The 13981-nt window shown below is 43.5% G+C and overlaps 1 protein-coding gene across 1 annotated transcript in view; it reads left to right on the forward strand.

Moving 5' to 3' along the window:
* Positions 1–922: 922 nt before the first annotated feature.
* SASH1 (SAM and SH3 domain containing 1) overlaps positions 923–13981 on the forward strand; it is a 315208-nt gene continuing 302149 nt past the window's right edge. Inside the window, exon 1 of the mRNA XM_047732173.1 lies at positions 923–1044. Within this exon, the coding sequence (XP_047588129.1) occupies positions 1033–1044 (12 nt within the window). The 5' untranslated portion in view covers positions 923–1032. The remainder of the gene's footprint in view (positions 1045–13981) is intronic.

The raw sequence follows: 13981 nt of genomic DNA on the forward strand, positions 1-13981 counted from the left end.
CATGATCCCAGAATAAAAGAGCTTGTGCGGTGTAACTCTGTTATCTCTGTTGGAAGCAAATACGCTTATTTGGACCATAAAGCGTTGGCTTGGGCATCTTCACCCTGGTGGCATCTTGTCAAATTGTGAACATCAGACTTCGGAGGAACCAAAGGTGGGCCACCACCCACAAAAACAATTGTATTCATTCATCCATTCATTCATTCATTCAGTATTTGGTCCTGTGCCTACAGCAGGAATAAACAGAAGGAGAAGACATGTTCTTGCCCTTCCAAGGTTTCCTGAACTGGGAAGAGGAAACCAGCGAAAAGGCACTGAAAGAAGGGACTGGAAATCTATTGGCACACTTACTTAGGTTGTCTCACATACTCTTAATTATAGCCCAGGTCGCATAGGTAATACTATCCCCATTTTACAGCTTGGAGCACAGAGACTTTAATTAACTGAACCAAGGTCACACAGCATGTGAATGAAGTAGAAATCAAACTCCCATATGTCTGATCGTGCTCTTTGCACGGCACTATTGTTAAACTCAGTGACCCCTGCAAGGCCATCCGGTATCATGCAGGTGGACTTCGACACTTGCCACCTGCCGCTGATTGACTCTGGAAGTATTGCCCTCACCTGTGATGGTGATGGTGGAATCCACATTCCTTCTCTGGAGACACTCTGGAATGGAGAAGAGAATCCAGGAGTGCCGTCCCTAAGGGGATTTGCGATGGCATCATTCTTGAGCAGCCTGGAAGCAGCCCTCAGGCATACCTGAATGAAACTGAGGAATGTCCCCTCTCATCTCCAGGGGAAGAGTGTTCTTCTGACCAGTGAACAAACCAACGTCACTAGGAGTACTTGGAGAGCTCCTTGAGAATTTATTAGGCAGCAGACAGTCCTTGGAATGCTGGAGCTGTGGCAAGAGAGACTGCCTCAGGAACTGGGAGAGTTTAAGACAAAGCCCAGAGAAGTGAGGAATCTTCTTCACCCAGTGCATTAGGAAGAGAAAGGAGCCATCGTGTTCATCAGGGCGCAGTTCAAATGAGCGTGAAGGTAAGATATATATATATATATATATATATATGCTGGGTAGCTTGTTCGGCCATGGGCCCCACACTATTGTCAAAGGAGAATAAATAAGAGGACAAGCCAAGGTTGGTGACTCAACAATGACATGAGAATGAGGACCTTGGGAACCGGAGAAAGTAAGATTTAACTGACAGTTCTTGCGAGAAGACAGGTCTGTAATTGCTTATTCTTGATCCCAGAACCCAAGTGCTCTGAACACTGAAGTTTTTGGTGCCAAACTTGCCTCGAAGTGACGTAAGATGGTAATCTTGATTCATCACTCGGACTGGGAATGCTCACCGTTTTGCTGTAGGAACATCCACATATTTACCCTGGGTGATGGTGGTGGCATTAGGGAATATAGAGGACAGAAATGTATTACATTTCTAAGAAAACCAGAGTCTGAATTCCAAAGCACACCTGTCCCCAAGGAATACAGATAGGCAGCTGTGTTGTGCACTTACATCTATATGATCTCACTTAATCCTCACAAAACTCCCGAGAGGCTGGTATTATTTCCCCCCACCCCCCATTTTATAGGCAAAAAAAAAAAAAATAGACTAAGGAGGCATTTATTTGACCAATTCCAACCAGTAGAAAGTAACAGATTAAGGATTGACCCCCCCCCCCAAAATAAACATCTCAGCCATGTCCCTGTGCCCCAAGCCTGTGCCATGCATCATGCCATGCTGTTGGCAGGGACAGTGGCTTAGCCAGCATGGCTCCAGGGGACTTAGACACTGCCAGCTCCTCCGGATAAATCCAGCCCCTGACCCCAACACCTCCCACAGTTGTCTTGGTTTTCATAACAAGGATGCAATGGCTAGGCTAGAACCTCCTTTTGGCACAAAGTTCTAGAAAGTGTTGCATTAGAGTGAAACAGGATTCCTTTTAAAACTCTGATGTCTCGGGGTGCCTGGGTGGCTCAGTTGTTAAGCCTTTGCCTCTGGCTTGGGTCATGATCCCAGCTTCTGGGAATCGAGCCCCACATCAGGCTCCCTGCTCAGTGGGAATCCTGCTTCTCCCTCTCTACCTTCCCTGTGCTTGTGTTCCCTTTCTTGCTATCTTTCTCTGTCATAAATAAATAAAATTCTTTAAAAAATAAAAGATAAAACTCTGATATCTCTCAGCCTCTTAGAGAGGACACTGTCCTCGAGGACATTGGTCTTAAAGCTTGAAGGGAACTCAGAGTCCTTTGAGAATTTGATTAAAGCTATGAGCCATACAAATGACTCCACAGAGTAAATTATTCATCCTGTTTCAAGGGAACCTATTTATGAACTCCAGGTTAAGAATCTCTGTTCTTAGCTTTCAGGGGATTAGCAAATTGTCCATAACAAAATTCATAGCGAAGTTCAACTTTAAAGAGTGAAGATCATTTCAACTAATATAATTCAATGAATCAGTCAAGATGCAGTTGCCATTAAAGCCTAGAATTTCCTGCACAAAAAAAAGTGTGTGTGTGTGTGTGTGTGTGTGTCTGTGTGTGTGTCTGTGTGTCTGTGTGTGGTGTGGGGTATTGGGAGGAAAGATTGGACAGGAACTGAGATTCTTCTGACTTCTCAAGAAATTTACCCATATAGGTATTGTTAAATCTTTACATTTCTGTTGATCTCTCTGCTCTTACAAGCAATGAAAGGGTCAGTCCTGAAAGCTGGGATTGCATGAGAAGTCACTTTCGGCCCAGGATCTCGTAATGATCTTCTATATGTACATGCTGGGAGACTCTGGTTCTCCTAGGCAGATTCCTTATTATCATCGTCAATAGTAAAACTTGCAAACCACAGTAAAGGCCCAATTATCAAGATTCTCCAGCTGGCACTGTAACTGTATTGTTTACTTTCCCCTCGCTCTTTTGATTTACTGGGGTTCTAAGCCATTATTTTCTAAAACTAAATGTTTCCCAGTCTTTTTATATCTCTGAATTGATAGTTATGATGACCTACTCCCATGGGAATAAAACTGGAAATGATGAATAAAAGTATGTTCATCATTAGCCAGTACAGAAAATAACTCCTTCTCGGAAATTCAGAAACTTAATAATGGCAGATTTTGTTTTTTACATGATTACCTTTATGACAGTTCTGTCACTCCACACCAAGTGCAGTATATTTGGGTGGCTCTTTCCCTGATGAGAGTATCCATGGCTCATGACACTGGGCTGAACTATATTCCTGATTTGTGTGTGTGGTAGTTGATAGAAACTGATGGTGCGTGCATTGCGATGTGAAGTCAAAAAAAAATAAGCATGTTCAGATGAGTACAATGCTCGTATGCCCCTCATTTCCCACATGTTAATAAATAAGATTAAATGACAAATGCAGTGTAGCAAAACTGGCTAAGTTCTTGGCCTCTGGAGTTAATCCAACCTGGGTTGGGATCTTGAATCTATCACTTACCAGCCGAACAACTGTTGACAAGTTACTTCATCTCTCAATGCCTCATTCTCCATAAAATGGTATTAAAAATAGTATTTCCCCATAGAGTTGTTTTAAGGATTAGTTGAGATGATGCATGTAAAGCCCTCAGCACAAGGTAATATTTTCTCTCAGGATGATAATCAAGTCCCAGCTCCGTTCTCCGGTAAGGCCTCTCTCCGTTGTTGTTTGGGCTTAAATACAACCAAGTCTTTAGATGTGCCAAAGTGTGTATTTATTTGGTATTTCTCTCAGCTCTGGATAGCAGAGAATGAGTACATGGAGAACAGGGAAGGCAAATCTCATACTACCCTAGCACTTTGCATGCGAGGAAGATGGAAGCTTCCATGGCAAACGGCTTTTTTTGCAAACAGTATGGCAGCCTAACAGGAACTCAGTGTTCTTCCACTGAACGGAGCTGAATGGGTGAGACAAAGAGAAAAACTGTCCCCTTTTCCACCTGCTTCCTCCCTGGCATCTTGTCCCCCTCAGCTGCGGTTCTGTGGTTGTCACAGGTGAATGGCTCAGATTTGTTCCAGACCAAAATTTCCTAGGGAGGCAGGTGGGTCTGTCCAAGTCACCCCTGGTCCCCAGGAGCCCAGAGATGCCAGGTTCCTCTGAGATCAGCATGGGGATCACCTGTCACCCTGTCACCTTTCTCTGCAGAGTTGGACTGAAGACCCTGCCAGTACTGGGACAGGTTCTCAGTAGCAAAGCCTGCTGGCCCGGCATTATTTTTCTATCAGCCTTGAGTAGCTTTGAGCCTAAAACCACCTGTCTCATTCCATCTGAAATCCAGCAAATATCTGGAAGAAAACAACCCCATTTGGAAATCGGTGGGCGTGTACAGATCCTAGTTTCTTGGAAATTAATGAAATTTCAAAATGCGCATCCTAACAAGGCAGAGGTTCTAAAAGAGGAAAGGGTTATAAGACTTAGCATGTTTAAATAATGGTAAATGGGCCCTCCATCACTTGGTTTGGCAGAAGCTAATGCTTATGATCTTGTGCTCCCTGGAGAGGAGAGGGGCTGTCTTTAGGACAGGTCCAGAGACTTGGCCGGGCTGCCTTTCATCGTGGCTCGTTGCCGGGAAACTTGCAATAGGTTAAAACATTTGAAAATGAGAGTCTCTGTAATAAAGAGCCCTGTATGAGATGCCATAGAAAGCAACATTTTAATGACTATCCTATTACTGGTGATAAAGTAGGGTGTCATTTCATCATATCCCCAGGTGTAAGGTTCAAGTGTAAAATCAGTTAGAATCACTTTACAAAGAGACCTTGCCTGGACTTTTCTGCAGTACTAAAATTTTGTTATGGTAAATAGTGTGCAGAACTAGCAGAAAATACCTAATTCAAAAAAATAATATTAATAACCTTTTCCTGGCAGAGCTATCACTGCCAATACCTTCTAATAAGTAACTATGAATGGAAATTTTCCAGAATATGGATGACATGAAGGAATTTTGCAGTATTATTTTCCCACATCTACTTTTACCACGTTTTAGCTTGTTTCTTTTTCCTACTATTTTTATTTTCTGAAGAAAAGTGCCCAGATTTCTTGTTTACTTGGCCCTCTGGACTTCCTCCTGCTTGTGCAAATCAGGTCTTTAATATTTATTCATTTTTAGAATCTCTTTATTATTATAAGACTTGGGGCCAGAGGAAAAAAAAACACAAAGTATATTGAATTACTTACAGTGGCCGCTAATATTGTTAGTGTAATACCACGAACAAAAACAAAACAATGGGCTGGAGTCAGGACATGTGGGCTTCAACCCATTCGTCTCCTGGAAGCCTGCTGGCATTCTGGGGACGTTTATCTGAGGTGACCAATTGGCTCCACACAGCTCTGAAGGGTCCGGGGGCACTGCCCAGCAGGGTGTTAGAAAAAAGTGTGGGGCACCATTTCTGGAGGCAGCCCCTCTCAGCAATGTATGTCCCCTGTGACCTCGTTTGATCTCTCTGACCTCCCTCACCTCTATCAAGAAGATCGTAATGGCGTCCCCCGGACTATGGTAAGAGAGTTAGGTTAAGGACTTAAAAAAGTCTTGTGCTATGGAGTGCTTTACCCCTGGTGCCTAAAATAGGGTGTGCACTGGTTCCTATGTACCTCCCAGCCCCACTTAGCACCCAACGGCACCAAATAGACTCTGGAGCCAGACTGCCCTGCCACTTACTGGCTGTGCCATCTTGGACAAGTGACTTCATCTCTCTGTTCCTCAGCTTCCCCATCTGTGAGTCACTGATCATACGACTAGCCACCAACCTCACAGAAATACCGTGAGATTTTTTTTTTTAAATCAAGATAGAAATCATGCCCCTATTGTGGCATGAACAGAGTGCTTACTCTGTGTCATCGACCCATCATGCTTTACGTACCTTATCCCTTTTCACCTGCGTGGCAGCCTGTGAGGTGCTGTTCATTTGTAGCCCCGTTTTACAGACAAGAGACAGAGCTTTGCTCATGTTCACACAGTCAGCAGGCAAATGGAGGCAAGGTTCAAATATAGGTCCCCCCAATATAAAGCGTGTGCTTCCCAGCCCTACAGTCTGAGCAGGACCTGTGTCCCCGCTTCCCCCGGAAATGGCATGTGCAGGTCCGAAAGGCTAAGATGCTTCCAAGACAGGTCCAGGCACTCACATCCCTGTGGAAAGCCCTCAAAGATCTTGAGCCCTGGGTGCTCAGGAAGCTTTTTCAGGCTGACTGACTCGCCCACCAGCCCCCTCATTTGCAAACCAGATTCTGGGTTGAGTGTAGCCTCCCTGTCAAGAGGGCACTGTATACTCTGCTTAAAAGTCAAGCACTTTTTAAAACATCTGCTTGAGATTGTGTGGCCCTGATTGAAATGAAAAACAAACTCAGCTTCCAAGCTCGGTGGAAAGAGGACAGGAGAAGAGAACTAGTGACAAACAACTAGTTAGCACATCCCAACAGATGGTTATAATAAGAGCCCAATGAAAAAATAACCCAACAAGTAAAATTATTGAGGTCTTGGCCAAAAGTTATTTTACATTCCAATATGTAAAATATAAAACTTTTTTTTTCTATCAAATGATACAGATCTATAGACCTAGTTGTTGCTAATGGGAAATGATTTTAATTTGTTGGGTCTGTCATGATTCTGCTGTCCCAATGCATCTGACTGCAGCAGAAAGCTCCCAGGCCTTTGTCCTCAGCCCTCCATGCGGCAGGAGGAGGAATAGCTTCCTCTCCACTCCCAGCACCCATGTCAGGACAGAAAACACTCATGCTAGCACGACTTTGGAAAAAAAGTTCTGGTCCAGATGTTCTAGGTCACACAGCTGGTAAGAGGCCATCAGGAGTCAAACCCAGGCAGTTTGGAGGCCACATCCCCCTGCCAGCTCTTCTGCTTCTTGGGGATGATCATTCAATCTTCTTGGACCATAACTTGGGTGCCTGTCTCAGGATGGACTTGTTTACCCTTTCCTAAAAGAACCCTACACGTTTATAATCTCTAAAACCTGCCCTCCCGGGACGCCTGGGTGGCTCAGTGGGTTAAGCCGCTGCCTTCGGCTCAGGTCATGATCTCAGGATCCTGGGATCGAGTCCCATGTCGGGCTCTCTGCTCAGCAGGGAGCCTGCTTCCCTCTCTCTCTCTCTGCCTGCCTCTGTCTACTGTGATCTCTCTCTGTCAAATAAATAAATAAAATCTTTAAAAACAAACAAACAAACAAACAAACAAAAAACCTGCCCTCCCAAAGTGAGCTAACTTAGAGCTCACAGCTAACACTGCACTTCTGGGCTCAGCCAGATGGTGGATGCGGAAGCAGAGCTGGGGAAACGAGCTCACTTGAAGAGACTTTGATGGGAAGGCCAGGTTTATAGGAGCTGTGAGAAGTCAGGCTTGGCATCGGTTATAGGAATGGTGTGCAAAGCATACCCACACCTCCCTTGCCTTCTCAGAGAGAGAGAAGCCTTGCTTAAAGTCTTAGCTCAAGCTACCATACGAAAATACCATAGACAGGGTGGCTTCCACCCATAAAAACAATCATTTATTTTTCACGGCTCTGGAGGCTGGGAAGTCTAAGATCAAGACTCTGGCAGATCCTGACTGATAGATAACTCTTTCTCCTTATCTCCTCCTGTACCAGAGAGGGGAAGAGAGGCCTAGCTCTTTCCTCTTCTTAGACACCAGTGCCATCGTGGGGCCCCACACTCCTGATCTCATTACCTCCCAAAGGCTCCACCTCCAAATACCATCACATTAGGGCTTTAGCCTATGACTTTGGAGGGGACACCAACATCCAGTCGACAGCACTGGGAATAAAACAGCTGCCATATTTACTCTCCCAAAACCATCTTTGACCCCGTTTTTCCATCTCTCTCAGCCCCTACATGTCATTGGTTGTCTCTTCTTAGAAATTACACCAACTCCTTTCTCTCTGCTTTCCGTTCTTATCACTTCTAGTTCCGAACCTCTCAGTCCAGTTCTGCTGATCTCACTGTCCTTCTGCTTTCTCATCCACTTTGCACATAAATGTCTAATCATTTCCTCTTCTGCTTAAGAGTTTGAATCCCCCATTGCCTGTATGATCAAAGTTCTTTATCCCCAAATTCTTGTTCCCTCTAGGATCTGATCTTCACTCGGCTATATGAATTCTCTGCTCCAAACAAACTAGTCTTTCTCTATTCATTAATATGCCTCACGGTTCCCACCTATTACCCCATCAGTCAGCACTGCCCATAGATCCAAGTAAGATGGGTTTTGCTCCAGCTTCACACTCTAGTGGACGCTGCTCTGACCTTATCTTTCTTCTGGGGGTGGAAAATTGTCAGGGATGAGGGGATGTATTCACCCTGAGCCCAAGTCCTTCTGCCTAATCTATGCTGTGGATACCTGAGATCCAAGCTTCCTTGTTTCCGTAGTGCAATGGCAGCTTCTGTGGCCTGACTACACAGGGGTAAGGATTGGGGGTCAGCAGACTGAGCTTAGACTTATAGGTCAGAGTGTTTACACATGTGAATATGAGGAACCTGGGATGGGCAGGGAGGGGACATGCCTCATACCAGGGCCAGGGCCTGGCTCTCCCATCCCACTCCCAAATTCCAGAACCTGATGATTATACAAATTATTTGTCAAGATAAAAGGACAGAGCATGTTTTATTTAACAGTTTGTTATCTTGATTTATAACTTTAAGATAGATAGAACACATTTTATTTAACAGTCTATTAGTTTGACTTATGACTTTAAATATTAAGACATGAGGTACATAGATTCCATTTGTATTTCTGTCCCAGGATCAAATATGTTAGAGACACACATTTCCTCTACTTCCATTTCTACCAGTCAAGAGTTGACCACCTTTACAATTATAGGTCAATTCTCACATTAACCATCAAGTCTTTGCTGACTGCCCCAGCTGCAATGTACTTTTCCCGTTGCTTCATTCACAAAACAGTTTTAGTGACCTGTTAGGTGTTCGGTGTTAGGTTCCATTGGGAACCTGATCCAGCTCCAGACCCTCAATGTGAAAGATAACAAGCTGAAGGAGCTTCCAGACACCGTGGGGGAACTTCGAAGCTTACGTATTCTTGACATCAGTGAGAACGACATTCAGAAGTTGCCGCAGCTGCTGGCGCACGTTCGAACCCTGGAAACTCTGAGCCTCGACGCCTCGTCCATGGTCTACCCGCCCCAGGAGGTGTGCAGTGCTGGCACCCAGGCCATTCAGCAGTTCCTCTGCAAAGAGATCACAAGTAGGCAGAGAGAGAGAGGAGGAAGCAGGCTCCCCGTGGAGCAGAGAGCCCGATGCGGGGCTCAGTCCCAGGACCTGGGATCAAGACCTGAGCCGAAGGTAGAGGCTTTAACTCATTGAGCCACCCAGGTGCCCATGAGGACTTAATTCTGTACGTGACTCCATCCTCATGACTGTAACGGAGCTTCTAAATCCCCTTCACCTTTCCCACCCATCCCCCCACCCAAACCCTTTATCTTCCTTAAAAAGTTTTCAGCTATGCAATTTCTAGGTATACAGAAAACAAAGAATAAAGCAGTGAACGTGTGTATACCTACAAAAAAAAAAAAAACTAAACTAAAAATACAGATATGAAGAAACAGGCCCTTTCCCCAAAGAGTTTACTTGCTACGAAAAGAGGCACAGACATAAACCCCTCCCACACACAATCTGTCAACACTTTCTATGGGCAATACATATGAATTATATTCCAAATAGGACTCTTTCTGCAACCTCCCTGCTAAAACTCCACTTCAAGACATTATGACTTTGATTCTAGACTATGCCACTGCTCTTGGCCTGAGTGTGATCCTACCAGCTGCCATAAGGACCTTCTACCCTGCATAAAACCCTCCAGTAACTTTCCACTGCAATTAAAATAAAACCCAGACCCCTACCTGGCCTCCATGAACCTCTCCAGCCCATCTCCTGTATCTCTCCCTCTCATCTTCAACTAGAGTGACTTCTCGAGCCTTCCCTGGCTTCTTTCTATCTCACACCCCTCTTGTTCCAATCTCAGGGGCCTTTCAACTTGCTGTGCTGTGTCCTATACTGGGAACCCAGTTCCCCTAGATCTTCAGACAGCCTCTTTTTTGTCATCACTCATCTGTTCACTAATAGGAGGCTCTCCAAGTCCCTTACTATCCATTATTCTATGTTAGTTTCCTAAATTTGTGTTTACTATATGTTTCTCCTTCTAGAATTGGATTCCATAGTTTACCCAGAACTGTCTCCTTGGTACACAAAATGCTTCTGGCATATATTTGGCACTCTACATTTTTGTTGAATGAATAAGTGATTGCAATAAAGTGTGATACATTCTGGGTACTGTAGAAGTCACAGGTGGAGCCTAATTTCACCTGAGGTTGGTTTTTACTACAGTTTGGGCTTGGAGAGGTAGGGCTAGTGGAAAATGTGAAGGCATGGACAGGGATGACAATCCATTCGGTCATGCTAATGAGTTTAAACTTTAATCTGAAATGCACAGGAGCTGTTGAAAGCTTTGAGCAGAAGCATATGATCAGACTTCCATCTTAGAAATATTTGGGGCAGGCAGGAGAAGGGGCTAGAGAAGGCAAAGCTACAGGCAGGGATTTAACCCAAAGTAAAGCTTACTATATAGAAGAAGGAAGAAGATCCCTATCAGGAAAACAAGTAGAGCTTTAGGCAGCAAATCTACACATGGCATTCCCCACTCCCCCAGGTGTAGTCAGGGTGAAAAATAGGGTCAAGAGGACAATTGCATGGAGGAAAGAAGGAGATAGAAGTTGGCTCTGGTGACTGCTGGGTTTCCATTAGATACAACCTTTGTCAACCTGGATCCCTGGAGATAATCACACTCTCATGTCCAGAGGCATGTCCTGTATATAATGAACTAACTTCCCTCCTGAGCATCTGGAATGGTCCTAGATGTGGGGTCCTGGTGGAAGAATTGAGGAAACAGTCACTCAATTCATTTCCTGTTTTCTGCAGGTCAGATGAGGACTCCTGTTGAGAGTTGATTAGATGGTGGTATCACTGAGGAATACAGAGATAGAAGCATATTTAGGAGAAAGATGGTGATTTCAATTATAATCACACAGAGTTTGAGGTGAGGAGTGAGTGATGAGCTGTGAAAAAGAAAGAGAAATCAACATAGAATAGTTAGCTGATGCCAAGGGAATAAAGGTGGTTGCCCAGGAAAAGGGTAATCAAAGGAAAGACCAGGGCAGAGCCCAGTGAAGCCTCATTATTTAAAACTTACTTTAAAGCTGCCTGTCTAAAAAGTTGGCTGAATCAGAGGATCCCAGGAGGAAGAACTAGAAGGAGAAGATAGCAGCTTGCAGAGAAACAGTAAACAATTGTGTGTGGTATTAACCAAAGGAGTTTCAAGATCAAAGAGATGGTCAGCAAAGGCAACCATAACAAAGGTGAAACAGGAAATGTATGGAAACATACATGTGGATTTGGCAATATGGAAGTCACTTCATCTAATGGTGGGAAATCACCCCAGTGAGTCTTCTCATTTTGAAGCCAAGTGTACTTATATTTATTATTATTATTAATTAGTAATTATTACCATTTCTACTAGTAGTAGTAGTGGTCATAGTAGTTTCAACAGTTGGATGGGAAAAGCAGGCATGAATTACCCTAATCATGTTCAAAATAATTTTTCAAAGTCTCAGAAGGTATAGTTACAAGATAGATTATGATGGATCCTTCACTCATCAGAGCTACAGCGATCCATTCTATGAGCTAGCTTCTTAAAAGTGGCCAATAGATCCTACATGCAATAAATGATTTCTGTGTAGTTCACCATTAAAACAAAATCCATCTTTTTTTTTTCCCCCAGTGATGTGAATTTAATTTATTCCCATTTATTAAAGCTACTTTCTGGGACTTGAAAATGCTTTCTAAATGTTCATTCCATTTTTACATTCACAATCCATTTCATTCAACACGCCTTACTGCAGATTGAATTGCTGGCTAAATTTGAAAGGGATCAATAAATAGCAGCAAAACTACAGGAGGTCATTTAATTTTTTTTTTTTTTATTAACTGACCCAATAAATCTGAGCCTATTTTCTTCAAATACATCAGCTGGAAATAAAAAATTGCTCTGGGGCAATTTATGAGGTGAAATCTAAAAATAAAATTTTACTTTCATTTGTGGCTATATTAACATGACAAAGCTTCAACAGAGCTTGCTTAGTGTGGAATTTATGGCCCCCATTTGCACAAATATCTTGTATATAACTGTAGAGGAGTAAATGACTAGATTTGAAACAGAAGACAGTGAAACTAAAAACGCAGTTGGTAAGGAAGAAATTCTCTATGTTTAAAGGTTTCAAGCTAGATGTTCAAATTCTGATTTTTAGTCAAAAATTTCGCAGGACTCTTTCATTTTGAAAATCAGCTGCGTCTCCTAGAATTTACTAAGTCTACTTAAGGCAGGAGGAGGGAATTGTTAACCTCCAAGACTGGTTTTCCTTGAGTTCATCTAGACACGGGCTGATTTCGCTTTGGCTACAAGGAGCATCATCTTGTGAGCTGCGGGGGCTGTGAACAGTGATTAATTGGCTAATTAGGATTTCAAAGGGCAGTGATAACAGTGGTGAACAGCCAAAAGTGATGGGAGAAGTTCAAGTCCATTAAAGCGCTTTGCAGTGATGGAGCCTTCCCTTCCTGGGTCTTTCCAAGTCTGCCTTTCCCTCCACCTCCCCCTGTTCACCAGTCCCCTCTGCCCTCAGACTCCAAACCTGCCTCTTACCCTCACCCTCCCCACAGGATCCCTTCCAGTTTTCTTTATCCACTTTTTCAGCCTCTTTTTTTTTTTTAAGATTTTTATTTATTTATTTATTTGACAGTTAGAGATAGCAAGTAAGCAGAGAAGCAGGCAGAGAGAGAGGAGGAAGCAGGCTCCCTGCTGAGCAGAGAGCCTGATGTGGGGCTCGATCCCAGAACCCTGGGATCATGAACTGAGCCGAAGGCAGAGGCTTTAACCCACTGAGCCACCCAGGCGCCCCTTCAGCCTCTTGTTTATAGGTTTCTTTACCACCCACAAAACCAAAACGAAAAAAAGGGAGTCTTTTCCTTTAAAAATTTGTATCTTCCCTCTTTTTAAAAAATTTTTTTAATTTAAATTCAATTAGCCAACATAGAGTACATCATTAGTTTTTGGTGAAGTGTTCAATGATTCACGAGTTGTGTATTAACACCCCTCTTTTTGAATCCAAAAGCACGTTGAGCTTATTCTCTTTTCCCCCAACCTTTGATTGTTCTTATTTGACTGGGGCACCTAGATTTTGTCTTATCTGCTCTGCACCAGTGAGCCACCATATCACATGGGTTCTCAAACTACCAGGACCCTAAGTAGCTTAGGAATAGTGAATTTGGCAGGTAAATCAACAATTAGCATTTTTTCCCCAGAAACTACTTCACAAACTTTCCTTCATTCCCAAATTAAAAACCAAGAATCAAGCAAGTGAATCAAACTCTTCTTTAATTAGGGAACATACCAGCACAGAGCCCACCTGGTGTGACTTGTCTCACTTCAGGTACTTGGACTGGAAAGGAAAATGGGGACACGTCCTCCAAAACCCCTTATACTCAGTGCCCTCCAACTCACTTTGGCCTGCGGTGAGGCTAGATCTTGAACCAAGTGACGCTGTAAGAGCATCTTTTTTTTTTTAAGTATAGTTGACACACAATGTTACATTATGCATTAATTTCAGGCACACAACATAGTGATTCCATAAGTTTCCACATTATGCTGTGCTCACCGCAAGGGCAGCAAACATCTGTCGCCCTACAACACATTATGATACCACTGACTATATAGCCTATGCTGTACCTTTCATCCCTATAACTTACTTATTCTATAACTAGAAGACTGTACCAGCCACACCCCTTTACCCATTGTGCCCAGCCCGCCACCACCTTCCTCTTTGGCAACCATCAGTCTGATCTCTGTGTTTATGGATCTGACTCTGCTTTTTGTTTGTTTATTCATTGGTTTTACTTTTTGGATTCCACATGTAAGGGAA

The sequence above is a fragment of the Lutra lutra genome, chromosome 6 (genome assembly GCF_902655055.1).
Source record: "Lutra lutra chromosome 6, mLutLut1.2, whole genome shotgun sequence".
In the NCBI taxonomy this organism is placed as follows: domain Eukaryota; kingdom Metazoa; phylum Chordata; class Mammalia; order Carnivora; family Mustelidae; genus Lutra; species Lutra lutra.